The sequence below is a fragment of the Cydia splendana genome, chromosome 7 (genome assembly GCF_910591565.1).
Source record: "Cydia splendana chromosome 7, ilCydSple1.2, whole genome shotgun sequence".
Classification (NCBI taxonomy): domain Eukaryota; kingdom Metazoa; phylum Arthropoda; class Insecta; order Lepidoptera; family Tortricidae; genus Cydia; species Cydia splendana.
Window position 1 is genome coordinate 5,014,365 of NC_085966.1, and position 18,178 is coordinate 5,032,542.

At 39.7% G+C, this 18,178-nt stretch overlaps 2 protein-coding genes across 7 annotated transcripts in view; both read left to right on the forward strand.

The window, feature by feature from the left end:
* The window catches only part of LOC134792023 (uncharacterized), a 99,210-nt gene that overhangs the window by 53,188 nt on the left and 27,844 nt on the right, over nucleotides 1-18,178 (forward strand). The gene's annotated exons all lie outside the window — the stretch shown is intronic.
* LOC134791985 (PH and SEC7 domain-containing protein) overlaps nucleotides 1-18,178 on the forward strand; it is a 53,279-nt gene that overhangs the window by 7,949 nt on the left and 27,152 nt on the right. For 2 of the 5 annotated variants that reach the window (XM_063763084.1, XM_063763085.1), the window contains exons 2-4: nucleotides 10,422-10,488; nucleotides 12,925-12,978; nucleotides 14,628-14,709. In XM_063763084.1, the coding sequence (XP_063619154.1) occupies nucleotides 10,422-10,488; nucleotides 12,925-12,978; nucleotides 14,628-14,709 (203 nt within the window). Of the gene's footprint in view, nucleotides 1-8,108; nucleotides 8,277-9,357; nucleotides 9,377-10,421; nucleotides 10,489-12,924; nucleotides 12,979-14,627; nucleotides 14,710-18,178 lie in introns of those variants that run through there. The other 3 variants (XM_063763087.1, XM_063763088.1, XM_063763086.1) reach the window with 3 other exon arrangements.

An 18,178-nucleotide genomic window follows, 5' to 3' on the forward strand; every position in this document is an offset into this window, starting at 1 on the left:
ACTTTCCATTTTCCAATTAATCGTTAGCTCTCCTAACCATGCGTCTGCGTGTACGGAAGAGTGTGCTCAATCCACCTATTCTGACGGTTTGGTGTTTCCGTATATCTGATACTGATACTGATAAGTACTTGTGGTAGCTCCAGCCAGCAGATCCTGCAGCAAGGGCTAGGAAGAAGAGACTATGAGGGGGAGGCGAAGTTGAGGCAAAATAGCACTGGGAGCTCGCTTGACTCTGGTGATTCAGCCTAAGCGGCAGCGAGTCTGTGCACTATGTCAGCGTCATATCACACCGGCTAAGCCTCAGTTGCTAAGTCAAACAAATTACGCGTGCAAACCAGCTCATTAAGCAGCAACGGTTCGGTTCTGTTCGGTGTTTCCGTATATCAAAGCAAATCTATGAGAATGATTTTCTCGATCATGCTGCCATTTATACTTGTGTTCAAGTTTTCCATTCCACGCGAATGCCACTTGTAGGGATTGCAATCCGGTCCGGCGGATCCGGTAATCCGGCCGGATCCGGCACTTCTTAGGAGCTACCGGATCCGGACCGGATCCGGGAAAACAGAAAAAAAGACCGCACACAGCACCGACTGTGCGTTTTAGGTGAGATAAAGGCGACGGATCGAAGAAAGAAGTTAAACAGAATAAAGAACGAATGAAAAAGTCAAGATTTAGTAAAATAAGAAGATATTTATTATTTAATATGACGATTATTGAGAACAGAGGAGAATTTCCTCTTCTTTCATGTTGGTGGCACAAATCGGCACGATGCGACAGTTACTATACGATACTTAGAAGTAAAAATTAAAGGAGGGATGTAGATGTTATGGAAGGCATTTGTAACGACCGGTCTGGCCTAGGGGGTAGTGACCATTCAGTGACACTGTCTATGAAGCCGATGGTCCCGGGTTTGAATCCCGGTAAGGTCATTTATTTGTGTAATGAACACAGATATTTGTTCCTGAGTCATGGGTGTTTTCTAATTATATAAGCATGTATTTATCAATATACTATACGTATATATATCGTCGCCTAGTAGTACTACTTAGCTAGCTAGTACCCATAGTACAAGCTTTGCTTGGTTTGGGGCTACGAGTAGGTCGATCTGTATAAGATTGTCCCCAAATATTTATTCGTGAATTATTTACTTATTTGTGAAAGCAAGATAATATTGGAGCGCAATTCATATAATTTTGGTTTATTAGAATGGATGTCAGCGTTACAAATAATTCCATCAAAGAACAGTTACGAAAACTCGTCCTTTCAAGGAGTTCTCCAATTCCCATCCCATAGTTATCCCATTAACAGGCTTTGGAATCTAATAAAATTTATAATTTTATTGTAAATGTAAATGTGAGCAGAAATTAATAAATGACTTAGATTTCAAGTTTTATTTTTAAATTGAGATTGACATTGTGACAATTTTTAATACATAGTTTTATTTTATTGTTAAAAAGTTATTTCTTATTAACTTTAAATTGTTGTTTTATGAATACATTTGTAAAAATACCCTTTGCTTCTCATATAACGTATAAAACTAGTAAAATATGTCATATAATTAATTTTAATATCCTTATACCTAACCGGATCCGGTCCGGCCGAATTGGGGCCAGAATCCGGCCGGATCCGGCCGGATTGAAAATCAATCCGGTTTGCAATCCCTAGCCACTTGTGAAATGCTGCACTGAAAGCTAAGAAGCCAATTTTTGTTGATCCCTCAACGCAAGGGTAAGAAGTACCTTAATGTCCTTGCCAAGTAGATTACTCGAAGCAACTCAGGTACAGTTAACTCCCCTTAGGAAATTACATTAATAAGGATAATAAGTATAACCAGTAATCACATCCAATTTATAGATTCCAAAGCTATTGTAGTTTGAAACAACATATTTATACTGACCCATACGCTTATAGTTAGAATATTTTAATTTAAAGGTGTCCGAATGTTAGTTAAGAGCTCTTCCTACAATGAATCAATTATTTATTGCACATAATTTTTGAAAAAAGTCTAAAAGTATTTTTATCGTCCCTAAAACATGAAGCTCAAAAACCTGAACTTATACGTCTTATACTAAAAGCTGTCACCAAGAATTATTGATGTGCCTAATTTGTGAAGTTCTTACTTCATTGCAATTTGTTTTTCTGCACAAAAGTACTCTTAATCTTTTACTTACCTATACCTACACTAAAGTTCTAGGTAAACTATGTAAATCCTAGATTTCACCTTTTACGAAATAATTGAGATTCGATTTGACAACCTTCAGCAAAAAAAAAACAAGGAGGGAAAAAGGCACTCTACTTTTTATAGCCCAAGGCAAAGTTATAAATGTAAAGTTAGTGCTTTCTTTAGGTTTCCTTCGACCACTCAGTCTGTGCATTAGGGCGCGCTTCCACCAAAATGCGTGCGAGGGTAAAGCTACAAATCGTTTTTTTGTTGCGACTTTCAGATTCAGAGCGCTTTTTTTCAAGTATATTTACTTAATCCTAACAACAATTGTTTAGCAACCTTGAAATTTTTATTAAACTGTTGACGAAATCATTGTGTGCCACTCATTGATGTTGATGAAAAAAATGCTCGATGCGAAAATACTGCTTGGGTGTCTTTAGTTACATGTGTACACCATACATACATGTAACTAAAGCCAAGTTTTTAAAATAATTTAACTGCATCTACATGGCCATGCCTATCGCTATACTAGCCCTTAACCAAACTGACTTTATAGTATAGCTACGCGTTGGGCGGACAGAGTAACATTCGGCAAATAAAATCCACAAGACCAGGGGTCTATTTCACCACGATGACTTTTGACACTGACAATTTTCTGCACATTTCTGGGTCGATGGGTACTTTACATGGTATAATAATATACTCCGCCTGGTACTCCATTCCCGTCTTTTCTAGGTCACCTAACTGACACGGGCTTACGTCATCATGCGACAGCGCTATATGATAATATGCGATAGCGCTATATATAGCGGCCATGTTGTTGTGACGTAGCCCCGTGTCACTCTGGGAATGGAAGACCATGTTTTATTAGACTATGAGTACTTTACAGCGAAGTGTTACTGTCGGGTGACAATTGTCACCGTGGTGAAACAGGGGCCAGCGTGCATCGAACCCAAGACCATGCGGCTTGGAGAGTGTTGGTGCTGTTTTCACAGTTGTTGCGTCCTTCAGCCATGAGGATACGACAAAGAAGAAAACTTCACCCGTAGAGAGGGACCCGTTAGATTTTCACATAATAATTGTGAACTAGCGATTGGCGGCCATTAGTAGCCATTAGCGCAAAACCGCTGCTACTCCACACTTTGGTGGAAAACCAGCTTTAATGTTCACTTCTTGACCTGGAAACTTCGTTATTTTGTACCCGCCCGCGCTAAACTTCACTGAGCAGTGGTTGTTCTTACGCTTACCGAGCGCTGCGCCTTAGCTAACCAATGCAACTTAGGTCTACGATTACGGGCGTTTGTCCCGGTTTATTGGCAACTAATCCCAAGAATATATATATCGACAATAAGTTTCGAAAAACTCATTGGTACGATGGGGTTTAATTAAGCCCACGACTTGAAAGTGTGTTGACCCCAACATGATCTTCAAAGCACTCCGGATTTAAGAGAAGGTATACTACTACTACAGAACTCAAGTTTCCATTAAAGTCCTAAAGATAAGGACTCAAGACGCCTTTACCGCTGTAGTTTTGCAGTTTTATATCGGTCCGTTTGGCTGTGCTCGTATAACTTTAGGAATAACATCTCAGGTACAGTGCTTATTGAGCTTAACTTATTTCCTGCGCAAAGCGTGTAGGAAGAAAGTCTAGGCGTGGGTCGCTTTGTGACTCGAAGGTATAGATTGAAAGCAGTTGTTAGTCCCACCGCTTAGCGAATACTGGCGAAACTAAGACTGCTTGTACAGGCAGAAAAGTAACGGATCAGACTACGCGTCAAAAGTATCTAATCTTCTCTAATAACTTAACTAAATGAGATATACCTCTCAATGTAGAACAATTAGACTGTGATAGATACTTTTGAACGCAACATGTAGATATATTATAGTTTTCCACGGTGGCAGATACTTTTGGCGCGTTGTATCATCCGCTACTACTATTGAAGTATTGATACTGAATTACTGACTGTATACAGACTCAGCTGAACCGGTATTAAGTGATACTCTACAATTATTACGGATCTCAAAGTCACCTTACACTGGATAGCGGCTGGTAACTCAACTCGCGTGTAAGGTACTCGTGCATTCAATAATATAGGTACTACAGAAACCTCTGTAGTGCTAATATTCCTGTTACTTAAAGGTGACTTTCTCTAGTATTCATTTAGTCGGTTGGCGATATTTCTTATTAATTTTTTTTTTGCAAGTAACGCTTATTGGCAACCTACAAAGTTCCTTTTGGCTGAGACGGAGATGTTTCGCGTGCAAAGGGAACGGAATGAATTGCATCGCAATAGAAATATCGGTTCAATGAAGTGTATATTTTTTGAATAGAATTTCAATGGATTTATTCCAGTTTACAGTTTTGTGAGCGTCAGAATGGCGGGTGGACCTCAGCGATTTCAACGAAATATTTATAAACATATTGTACCTGTGCGGAGGGTGAGGGTGTACCTTTAAAAGAAACCCATGTATCCCTCCCTAAAACGAGATATTTAACAAAAAAAGGTCCACCCGCTAATGTTGGTAAGAACTCGAGTCCACTGAGTCTGAATTTGAAGAATCAGCTCCTTTTTACGAGACTCGGCGCTTAAGAAACTTCCGAGTCTAAAAAGTCCCGAGTCGAGTCGAGTCCTTTGTTGAGTATTTTTAAGAGAAAGTCAAAAGGACGACTCTCGAGTCTCCGAATAAAGACTCCGAGAACAGTTTTATAGGTTTTTCCTAAATAACAGTAAATAAATTAGGCGTTATTGTATGATTTGCGTAGGTACACAAATCAGACAATAACGCCTAATTCACAAATTTTACATAAAGACAATGTGATTTGATTTTTTTTGTAAAAGAAATCAAGAGTTCTCTGAAAAGGACTGTCTCTACAAAAGACTCGGGTCTCTAAACAAGTTGAAAAGAATTCGAGTTTAGACTTAATATAAGAGTCTCAAAAACTAAGTCGATTCTTGAAGCAGAGAACTCAAAGGACTCGAGTCTTAACCAACACCGCCATTCTGACGTCAGAATGGCGGGTGGACCTATGAAATCTTGCATTATGCCGCACTAAAAGTAATATGCAGTTATATTGTACGTTCCGTGTACCCTAAAATGAGCTAGGCTCAAAAAAGCTTATTGACCACGTCATGAAGTCACGACCTGTCATTCTAACGTTGGCCCCCAGGAATTTGTAAAAGGTTTTATTAAATAAACGTGTTTTTTGCAGTGACGTCTAGGTAGGGTTGCCAGATGGTCGGGATTTGGCGGGATTCTCCCGATTTTTAGCATGTGTTCCCGATTCCCGACAAAGTGAAAATTGTCCCGAAAAACAGCTTCACGTTATAAAACAATAATTACAATTTCCGAACTGTCGTCCAGAGAGCGAGCGACCCGCGTTGATAATATAGGTAGATAATGAGAAGACATTTTTTTGTTTGTTCAAGATCTCAAAGAATTTATACTATTTTTATATAAAAACGTCTATGGGCAGAGCAGCTGACGTAGTGCCAATAATGTAAAATATCGTTGTTTTTAATACAATTACTTTAACTTTAATGTTTTTTTTTCCCGACTTAAGTTCCAAAATCCCGAAATATTTATATTTTTTCCCGATAATAGCGCCTTTCGATCTGGCAACCCTACGTCTAGGGTTTATTTTTAGGGTGCCTGTAACTCGATCTTAATTACTACGACGGACGTGGGAGAGTGTCAGGTTACTAAGGTTCGCTACTTCGTCTACATTTTAGGCTATAACAGGTATAACTTAACAAGGCTGTGACTTGAATTTTTAGGGTTCTGTACTGAAACAACTCAAAGGTGTCTAGTTCATAATTAATCTGGATCCTGCCCGCGAATTCGTCTGCGTAAAATGGTGATTTCTGTGATAAAAAAACTATTATATTTGGATATTACATGAAAGCGTCAGTATCAGTATGTAATAATTTACTTATGTAATTTCTTGAGCTCGACACGTGAACTTGCCTTTGCTTACAAAACAAAGTATGAAATCATACCGGATGACTTCATTTTCCACGATATCATGTATAATTAAACTACAAAACGTAATTCAAGACCAAAAAAAGTAAGAAAATGTTGCCACTTTTTACTAGCGCGTCTTTTATTTACGTAAAAATAAGTAAATAAAAGTACTTTTTTAAATCGTAGGAGTAAAATTACTTACAAATAAAGTATCTTAGCGTGATTATTTATCAAAAGGAATTTACCATTTTACAAACAAATTATTGCAGTGGCAACACTGTCTAACTTTTTTTGGTCTTGAATTACGTTTTGCAGTATAGTTGCTATTAGGGGCGCAAATCTATTTTAATTGTACATACTCTTATCTGCAATCATCGAAACTTTCGTATTGCTCACAGGCAGACAATTGTTGTTTTATTTCCATTTCCAGTTTTAACAGTCGACAAACTGGTATGGCAGTTGATAAGAAAACTCGTGAAGTTCATATCAAGTTTATACTGCAGGCATATGATAGATGGTATTATCAACGTAATAAACTTAATGTCACTTGAACCACCGCGACACCGCGCAATTGAAAGAGACAAACAATCTCATTGTCAGGCTGTCCAAAGACTAGTGCGACCATCATCTTCATATCCGTACAGCCGCGTATCCATTAGAGGCAGCGTCGGGTCGAGCGGCTGCCTCGCCCCGAGGCCGCGCAAGTGGAGACGCTTGCTCAACCTGAGGCTCGCCGCGACACGAAGCAAATTCGTGGCCGCGAGCCGAGCCATATTTTGTCGGTATTTTTACCGTGCTCAAAGGAGCCTCAGTCCGAGCCGTGCATTTGATGGAGACGATCGACGCGTTTTGGCTTTAAACTTGCGTTGCGGATCAAGCTGAGGCGATTCGCCTCGAGCTGATCACAATGTGCCTCGAGCCTTTGCCTCAGAGCGAGCAGCCTCAAACTGAGGCTGTTTGCTTCAAGTTGAGGCTGCTCGAGCCGAGGCTGCCTCTAATGGATACGCGGCTTACGGAATTTGCGTAAAATAAGTTATGTTCATCCGTTCCTATCAAGTCGTCAACGTCATTACCCGCACGCTATTTCTGTTATTGTGATTAGTCATTTACGAATTAGGGGGCAAAAGTGGCAAAACCAGCGACATCTGGTTGGCTATTGTTAAAATAACGGGCTGAATTTATTCAAAACAGTCTTACTTTAGCGGGTGTTTAATTGTTTATAAGTATTAACGATGAAACTTACTGTTAAAAAAAATCTAATTGATAATGTTGAAATAGGTTTAGCTGAAAATAGAGTTATTTACTTTGACAAGTGACCCATATAGTGTCTGCCACTCGGTGTGATTGAATTAATAGTTATTTGTTTTACAAGGGGGCAAAGTTGTTGTTTAACCGCTCGTGCTAATATTGATACCCGAGCAAGTGAAAGATTCCAAAATGGAATCTTGAGCGTTCCGAGGGTTTCAAAGCACGAGGGTTAAATAAAATTTGCCCCCGAGTGAGACACAAACATTTTCACCACACCAACCCGAAGCAAATATTAAATGTAAAATATCAAACAAAATCAAACCAAATCAAATCCAAATGAATGTTATTAAATATTTATCATCCAAAATCATCATTTAAAAGTCAATTCTACCAGCAAACATAAGAAAACAACTCAAAATTTGCATTTGATTACTTTGCCTCACATGTGAATAAAATGCTACTTTGCTATCAGTTTTTGAAGTGCAAAGTAAGCCTTTCCGAGCTGGTGTGGTGAAAAATATATGTAAGTACTTAAACTTAAATATTGTTGTTCTAATCAGATCAGTAACCTAATACTCCAACTAGATCGCCCTTCTCATCGAATTCGTCTCTAAGTACAAATACAACTGACTGATTAATGACTAATTATTAATATTAACTAGACACTTTCACATGGTTGAGAAAAGTAAACACATTAATAACATAACCCTCGGACAAGAGGACAACAATAACAAGCCCGCCGACTAATTCATGCTTCCGCTTCGCCCTTCTGATCTAATTCATCTAAGCTCATCCATTAGGAGACCCTCTGATAAGAGTCAGTCTCGGATCGCGCCGACCGCGTCCGGTCGTGTTCAGAGCGCTCATGTTTACAACCGACGCAATCGTAAAATAGATGGGTGTAGGTATACTACAAGTAAACGATTGACAATTCTGACTGTGTAATAACTCTCAATTGATATGGTGTACGTGATACAATATATGTGTGCTGTGATATAATAAAATCTGGGGGCATTGTCAGATCTATTTCATTGTAAACTTTTAACTTTAGTACTTTATTACAACATCGTGTTTCCTTCGATTTTACGACCAATTACAAAAGTGGAAACAAATCAGTTATAGCAATTATCGTGTTTGTAAAACAGTGCCAGTGTTTACTGACAGTGGTGTGAGCAAGGATACGTTAGAGATTAGTGTAATCGGCTGATGTGTAGTGTGTAAACAAATACCTATTATGGATCTGTTATTATATTAAGGATAACAAACATAATATAAATGTATAAAGGTAAAACTTATTTATAGACATACAAAACTGAATGCATGAAATTATTTCCTAAACTAGCTAGATCTAGCTCTCACTGGCGCGCGTTTTAGTGTTCATCTGTGTGAGTGAACACGTATTACTGTAAGTTTTCGAATTTTTAATGTTTTGGCAATGCCGCTTACACGCGTGTGTCCTAATAAGAATCTACTGAGGAGTGAGGACGAGGACTGCATTAAGAATTTACGTTTGGTCTACGAGTAGGTTGTTTTTGTTAATAATACTATGCCGTAATCTGGAATTCTTTGGCCAAGAATATCACATTTATACAGGGTCATTTTTGGACCGTTCGGCATATTGTGCGAGGTGATTAGGTAGGTCATACTGAACAACTTTTTCTATGGGACCAATCCCCCAAAATCCCAAAAAAAATTTGGCCTTCCCATAGAAAACGTTGACATCCACTCGACTAAAATGTATGAAACGGCCAAAAAATTTTTGTGAATTCGAAGTTGGTCCCATAGAAAAAGTTGTTCAGTATGGCCTACTTAATCACCTCGCACAATATGGCTAACGTTCCAAAAATGACCCTGTATAAATGGCATCCTGTGTTTTGATGTGACGAACGAAAGTAGAAGTCCTTAGCTAGTATCCGCTCCTTAATAGATACTTATGATAAACAGAATATATAACTATACATAGACGTGACAGTTGAACTATGTTTACACAATCCAAGTGAGGTCAGTGATAACCCATTCTCATTATATTGGGTGAAATTGCCATAGGACCTTCCTAGCCTTATGACTCTTATGAGTAATAGTCTAATCTAATAAGTTGATGCTCAGCTGAAGCTCCAGGGTTATTTTAGTTAACATGATATAGATAGTCCAGCTGATTACCTATACCAAAAATGTATGTAATTCATGTCAGGTGATCAACGTTGATATCTTTTTCACTTAGATCATCCAGGGTAATCAGGGTATCGAGGCATAGCGTCTGTTTCGATCACCTGGGCATTATCTAATGTAATTTTCACCAAATACAATCACCAAGGTAAAATCCACTCCTGTGACTCTACTGGATATCACGAGCCGCTCAAACAGTAGCAAATGCAACCAATATTAATAATAATAAAAAAACACACCCACCACACACACATTACATGCAACCACCGTGTGTGAATTTTCGTGAAAAAGCGCTGACCACCATACCATAGTGCAATGGAATTTCATTTCCATGGCACTTCGTACTTCTGTAAAACAGTGACAATAGTATGAGAAGATCCCTTTGATATTGGCATGACAGAAGTCAAATTCCTTGACTGCATGTCTACTATCATTACCCGCTACTTGTATTTCGAGTTCGTTAAACCAACGTGGATTTCACTTTGTCCCGTGCTTGTAAATAACCCAACTGACCTCACGCCGCTGTTACACTCATGTAGTCATGTTCCGAACTCAGCTAATGGACCATTATTGATCATCGGACACTGGAACGCCATTATGTGCTAAACGCAGTTCGCGCCCACTGGATACGGGCACTTATTTATAGAAAGGCGTATCGCCTATATAAAGCTCCTTTATTTTGGTTAGGTACGCTTGGCGTCTAAATAACTGCACCCTTAAAAAATTAAATCGATAATCGAGAAAACGATTATACTCTTCTAAATAAATTGATACTTTACATCTTTATGTTAAACTTAACTCTTTAGTTGAGGACAAGAATATTACTTATTAGGGATTAACAATACGACGCAGTAGTAAGATCGAAATGTTTTATTTACAGGTGGAGGCTGGAGACGTATTGCTCAAGGTCAATGGGACTGACGTGAACCGGTTCACCACACGAGAAGGTACGGAATTCGCGACCACGCACTCACCCGTGCCTTGACCGTTGGTAGACCTTGTGCCCTTGACATACGGCTTACGAATGGTCAATTGTGATGGTACGTTCAATTGTCGATGTTTATTGTTTCATGAACGGCCACTGTGACAAAAGTCCTAAGAATTTGTAATAGAATAACCGATTTAACATATCCAAAAAGTTCGTTTTTTTAGTACAATCTAACATCGAAATTTAAATCTTGGTAGTTTGTTGATATGATTTAGACCATATTTTAGAGTAACCAACTTTGAAGTCTGTACATCCCTCCACTCTACTAATCGACACATTTAGATTTGAGCTTAAAAATACTGACGAAGGGACGTTAATTTTATGGTTGGGTTAACTCTACTGTCACTCTTAAACTCCTTCATTAAAGATCTAAATTTATAAAACAAATTTTAGATATGTATCTTAGGTATATTTACGTATGATAGAAATATCGCAATCGCGAAATATATAGGTACATTTAAATTGCGCTCTACCCCCTTTTAGGACGTCATCAGTCGCGCTAGTCAGTTCGTAAACTTTATATACATTATACTTTCGTTATCATTGATCCAAACGAGAAGTGTAATTAACTGTCTCGAATAGATTAGTGTATAATACATCCAATGTTGGCGTTATCTGTGGATTGGTTGTTACGATCGCATGGCGGGAACTGGCTCAAACGACCTCATTCACATTTCAGAGGGCTCGTGTTGTTACCACCACTTGCAGAATGTTGCTATACCCTCACAGAGTTCATGTTGATGTAGGTACTTAGTTAACTGTCTCGAATAGCTCAGTGAAGAAAACATCCAATGTTAGTTATCCGTGGATTGGTTGTTACGATCGCATGGCGGGAACTGGCTCACGCGAGAGCCTCATTCACATTTCAAAGGGCTCGTGTTGTTACCATCACTTGCAGAATGTTTTGTTGTTGAACGTACCTTCACAGGGTTCATGTTCATACTATTAGTTAACTGTCTCGAATAGCTCAGTGAAGAAAACATCCAATGTTAGTTATCTGTGGATTGGTTGTTACGATCGCATGGCGGGAACTGGCTCACGCGAGCGCCTCATTCACATTTTAGAGGGCACGTGTTGTTATTATCACTAGCAATTGCTATACCCTCACAGGGTTCATGTTGATGTATTTACTTAACTGTCTCAGTGAAGAAAACATCCAATGTTAGTTATCTGTGGATTGGTTGTTACGGTTGCAACAGGCTCATGCTAGCGTATTCACCTTTCAGAGGACTCGTGTTACCATCACAAAGATCATCATGATGAAGAACGTAAAAAAACATATTATAAAAATGAACTCTATGTTTTTCCGCTTGATTTTTCCTGCATTACACCTGAAAAAATGTCATAACTAACGTGCTTTTATGCCTAATTAAGCACTGTCAGATATTATAGTATATAAAGAGTTGGGTTTTATTTTTCAACCGACGAAAAAAAAAACGGAGCAGGTTCTCAAGTCGACGCGTATATATATATTTTTTTTTATGTATGACCACGCATAACTTTTTACAGAGATGTTCGATTTTGATAATTATCTTGATCTCACACTTAAATTAGTTCGCCGCGGCCAATACCCGCTAACTCGTTAGCGAACACTATACATAAGCAAGTTTTTCTAAGCTGCCTTTAACAACAACTCATTTACAGTCTGACCTCTTTGAAAATTGATTTCCTTCTCTCTTATCTTATCAAGATCCTGACATGCGAGGATACTAACTCGATTGTTAACTCGATTTTATTCCATTTTCTTGGGCTTCGCACTTAGCGCATTCACTGCCAACGTTTTCGTAGCGCTACGCTCGTAGCCGATTCTGGCGTTTTCCCGCTTTGTAGAGGAAAGTGACTACGAACAGAGAACCCGGCGAGTTCCCGGCACTCGATGTGTTAATGAAAGCTAGCCAACAGATAAAAGTCGTTAAATGTTTGGTTCCTTGTGGGTTAGGCCTAGAGTCGACAAACTTTTCATAAGTATCTAACCGCAGTAGAATTTATCAGTATCGTGAGCATCAAAGAGCCCCTACTATAAATTTAATCTGTTTAAAATAGCTTTAGACTATTAGACTTAAACTTTAGGGAGCTAGAAGAGCCGTAAATGCACCTCTAAAGAGCCACAGTTTACCGACCCCTGGGTTAGGCAGTTTAAAACTTCACGATTCCTTGTCTAGTAAATATTTTTATTAATTATTTATATGAGCCTAGTGTCCCACTGCTGGGCAAAGTCCTCCCTCCTCCCTTTCCACGTATCCCGGTCCAGTTAATATTCGGTAAAAATTGAGAGGGTTCTGAAAGTAGGCCCAAACATTAAGATCAGCTGACTTAAATATCTTCTAACTCCATGCTCGTTGCGTTTGAATGCTCGTGTCGTCTATTTATTTAGCAAACAAATTGATTGTTGCAGTTTTAAAATGTTTGCGACTATCGTCGGATCCCGTCACTTTAAGACTGAAAAAGGGTGAGTTAATAACAAGAATAATGTATTACTTGGTGGGGGTGGCTGACCTATGACATACGGCGGAATAAAGACGAGTAAATAAATGAGACTGCTAATTGCAAACGAAGTTGCATTCGTCCGAAAACGTTGTAAGTTTCATGGCTTGATGACAGGCAAGATGACAAAACTTAAATAATGTATGGAAATAGTCACGTGACTTCGTAGCATCTGTTATACCGGTACATCGTTTCTATTTCTATTCTAGTTTGAACTTTAATAGCTTTTAAGAGAGTTCTATATTATAAATAACTGCTTTAGTGCTGCGTATGCACTATAGACTCTAGCTAGAGGTTCAAATGGCCAAAAAAGCAGTGAGTCACTAATAACTCAATTTAGCATGTCCCGTCTGGCTGCTTTTGTCACGTAATAGAGATAACATAAAAACGCTTTAGACACGAACACTACCTTTTTTTTTAGAGTACTACATAGCAGTCTTTATTATCTACTCGTCTCGTAAGGCATCCAAGCCGGCATTGGCAAATAAAATTCCTACAGTATTCCCCAGTGGTCGTAGTAAGCCGCGAAAATAATACGATATGTGGACTAGTTTACGTGGCTCGCGGGATCCCGACATGTAGGGTTACCAGATGAAACCATGACAAATCCTGACAATGTCCTATTTAAAAACACTAGGATCGCATACCTAATTTCCCGACGCTTAAGGGGCCCACTGATTAACAGTCCGCCCGACGGTATCGACCTGTCAGTTAGAACAAAATTTTGACAGTTCCGAACAACTGCCAGGCCGATACCGTCCGGCGGACTGTTAATCAGTGGGCCCCTTTAAAGACGTGTTCAGATTGCTGTAGTTTACGCGATTAGCATGACTTGCATTTATTAGGCGAGCAATGTGTAGCAAACGCGCGCCGCTTTCGCTTAATCTGGACGCATCTTGAAAATAGTACGATGCATTCCTAAGACACGCTTAATTCTTTGTGTGCAAATCACGCGCAAGGCCGTCAATCCTGACCGAAAATCTAAGCGCCCCTTGCACCATCCCACTAACCCGGAGTTAACAGGTTAAAACGTTAACCCAGTGTACAAATTGTACTGCAGTACCATGGTAATCATAACTCCAGGTTTATTCGCGGTTAACCCGGGGCTATATTGAATGGTGCAAGTGGCCCTAAATCCCCAAATTATCTCGGAAAACCCCATTGTCTGGTAACCCTACAGACACGGGATAACAGTCGTTCACAGTGGCTTTGTTCCCTTTAATAATGTAATTTTCCGATGCTGTTGCCTGATATAATTTGCTTTGCTTATGTGCTAACCTCTAGTCGATATTTAAGCACAGTCTCATGACAAACTTTGAACGTATGTAGCGTTGACAATACCTAACTATAAGACTGAACAGCAGTAGATAAATTCAGCTCGCAAATATACGTGCGTGCACATGCAGTTTGTAATGTTTGGAATTTAATGTCAGTAGTCACATTCGTTGCGTTGTGTGCCTGGTCTAGCGCGCGTTCAACGTATGTCATGTAAAATTAGCCTAAGGCCGTGGTCTCCGGTTGACGTTAACGCTACCGTGTGACGCAGCGTACAGCGTCAACCAGAAACCAAAGCCTTAGTAAAATGAACGATACGAGAGTGTATTAATGTTGCAGACCCACAGATCAAAGCGAACGTGAGGCGGTACTTGTCATCCGGCGAGCGACGGACGAGCGGACCGCGGACGAACCACGATAAGTGAGTTTTTATATTATAGTTTATTTATTACTTTAAGTTTTTTAGTGGCTGGGCCACGAAGTTGGGCGCTGACGTTCGCCGTGAAAAACGAATGGGTCGGCAGTGTCAGTGTCCAGCAAATTTGTTCTTTTTTGGTGCTTTCGCGGTTAAGGACAATTATGAGCACTTTTTTCACAGAATACATATAAGTTGATTTGGAATATGCCAGTCGCTAACGCTGAGAGAGTATTAACTCATTGTGCCTGACGCCAGATAGACAGAATGCGCCTATAATGTATGGAGCTAAAACCAGGCAACATAACATGCCAGCAACACTAGCGCCAGCAAATGGCATCACCTAAATGAGCTGACTTGATGACTTCATATCTGACCCGCTCTAAACAGTTTTTATAGGCCGCGGACTAGGCGCGAGCGCCGCGACGCGCGCCGCTTGCTTCCAGTCCGCGGCCTTTTACAGGAATATCTAATTGTACTTACCATCATATTTATACTACATATAAGCGCCAGTAGGTCGCTGCAGTAAGTCTGCAGTTGCCTTTACATTGTGTAATTTGAAAGACTATCCGTCTCCCGCGGGTCTCAACCGCGGTATGCTCGAGCGTTATTCCAACAGCTTACCGAACTCAATAGGCACAGGTATAAGTTCGCTCTCCGATTAGGTACATTTTGTTGTAAAGGTTGTTCTCATCTGGAAAACGCATCAATTTACGAAAGGCTCGCTAAGTGTATATTGTAATACTAGTATCCGCTCCTATGCTAGTGCCACCTACGCGTACGTACATAATGCGCTAGCAATATCTGAATACAATACGTGCATGTGTTTTTTCCTCCATCTCGCACCTCCAGTCTGTTCAACATACCCCAACGCACAAAAAACGCGTGCACTATGCCAGCCTTACGCTAGTTGCACTAATTGGGCGCGCAAACATCTACGCCTCGGCCACGAAACGCACGTTCGACGCTGACGCCGACCGCCATCCATACATTGGTTACAACAAATGTACAGCAAAGGGCGTCGAGCGTCAAGCGTGCCCGCTCGGAGCGTGCGTTCCATGGCCCTCGAGTTATAGTCGACTAGCGGTGAGCGCGTACAGTCGCCGTCAGATATATCGGAGCGGCCAAGGTGCTCACAAATATCTTAACACGCCTCTATCATCAAGCCGCTGGAGTGCAGCCTCGCCCGCTACGATATATCTGATGGAGTCTGAGGGCCTACCGCGAACCCCGTTCGACGTGTTGCCTCCCTGTCACACTTACGTATGAAATTACAAGTGCGACAGAGAGGCAACACGTCGCAGTGGTTCGCGGTAGGTCCTCTGTACAGTACAATTCGCATATGACGCGTTCGAGACGCATACGCCACAGGTTTAAAAATCTCGTGGTCCTATATTCACTGGTTCGTCTTAGTGCTCATCTCGCTTGCTCTAAATAAGTAATGAGAGTAGATGGAGCTGTCTAGCCCAATTTTGCTTGAATATTCACTGTCGGGATAGTCGAGATCCGAATATTTTGCAATGCTGCGGTTTGTTTGTGTTTGTACCTACTTTAGAGATTATTCTTTAACCTTAAATTAATGTTTGGACATTATTAACCCGTTGAGGGCCCTAGTACACTTGTGATGTTAACTCAATTTAGTTCGTAGCGACTCAGTATCAGACGTGTCTTTTTTTTTTTTTTTGTTATTGAACAATAAGCTAATTAAAGTACATTATTATTACAAGACCCATCGTGGGCAAAACCTTGAGGAGGTTTGTATGCCGATGGGGAGTTCGAGAAAATAACATGACAATATACATATCTATCTTACTACATATCAATATGGGTCAAATTGCTTTACATCAATTTGTTGTTTAGGGCTCGTTCGACGGGTTAAGAATGACTATGACTAAATTAATATTGTCGCATCTACGAGTATGAGTAGTGGGAATATCAGAGTGCTATGAATTTTTACGGCTTAGGTATATCTGACATAAGAAAAATGCTCCAGTTCATCTTTAAACATTTAAACATCATTCACAAGATTAATGTTATTGAAGTTACAACAACTCTGTTTGTCTTTTCGAGAACTATCTCGTTAACAAGCATCAGTTACATAAGATACCTACCTAGATTAGGTTAAAATTGCGACTCTACAAAGTTATGTCTAGATATGTTATGTGTACTATACACTATACATATATGTACTGTACTACTTGTCTTCTAGTAATATATGACAACTTATCTACGGCATATTCGAATTAGTAGACATATGAGTAACGGCCCTTAAGGGCTACTTGCAGGACGATTATTTTGTTAATACATATTGTGAATAATGTCATGTCAAATAAGTAAAAACACTGTAACTATGTCGCTATTGGGAACAAATTTAGTCCAAATTAAAATTATTGACATAAGGATACTCATATAAAATTTCGCCCCCGTCGGTCATTACAACGACCCCTAGTGAATATCTATCTGATTGATTCGTACTAACATCAACACTGACCATCATTAGACCTTACTTCTTTGCAATAAGGCTCACTTATTGCAAAGAAGTAAGAATTAGTTTCCATAATTCCCTTTCCCCCAACCGGACGCCAGCTGATTTCCTGCGATACGCCATTAGGACCATGTGGCGCGCCCCCGTGCCCCGATAGGGTTGTGTTCTATCTGTGGCGATAAAGTTATCCCTCGTTTATTAATGACTGTATATTTATAGATGTCGCGTCATAACAGATAAGTCTTGAGAGCTGTAACTTCGTTATATTTTATAACCGAAAAGGGTCCCAGCGTCAGGGTAGGAGGAATATAGTTTTCACTTCTCATGCTCAAAAAGTGCACCTTTATGTCGTGCGTAGACGACATAAAATCGCATTTTATGCTCTAGAGCATAAAGTAAAATCATCTATTACGACCCTTATTGACTTAGCAATAAAGTCCAAATTCTGCCATACAAACTGCCAGCCCTGCCGGCGCGCCCCCGACCGGCGCTCTCCCGATCGGCGTGCCCCGCGCCTCCGACCGGCCCAAGAACAATTTTCTTTAGTCTTGAATAAATACGTTAAAATAACCTAAAATATTAGATTTTTTGTATATTTTCCTCGCAATCGAAGTGAAAAGCAGAGTGTACAACAAGGGCATAAATGTCCATTTTTACCCTCGTCTACTATTTTGCCTCGGGTACAAATGGGTCACTTTATGCCCTTGTTGTACAATCTACTATTATTTTACCCATAGCAAGCGCCCGTGGCCCACCGCGATAGGCTTATCTTTTTTCTATAAAGGTAAAACTATCCCCCGTTTACTAATGAGTAATGACAATGACTGAATATTTAAAGATGACAGATAAATGCTCTGAGCTATCATTTTATAAACCAATAGTTACTTAAAGATGCAATTTAATGTGGATTTAATGCAGGTGTATGAGCGTTATTTTGTTTAATATGTTAATTTTATTTTATATATATATTATTAATTTATTATTATATCA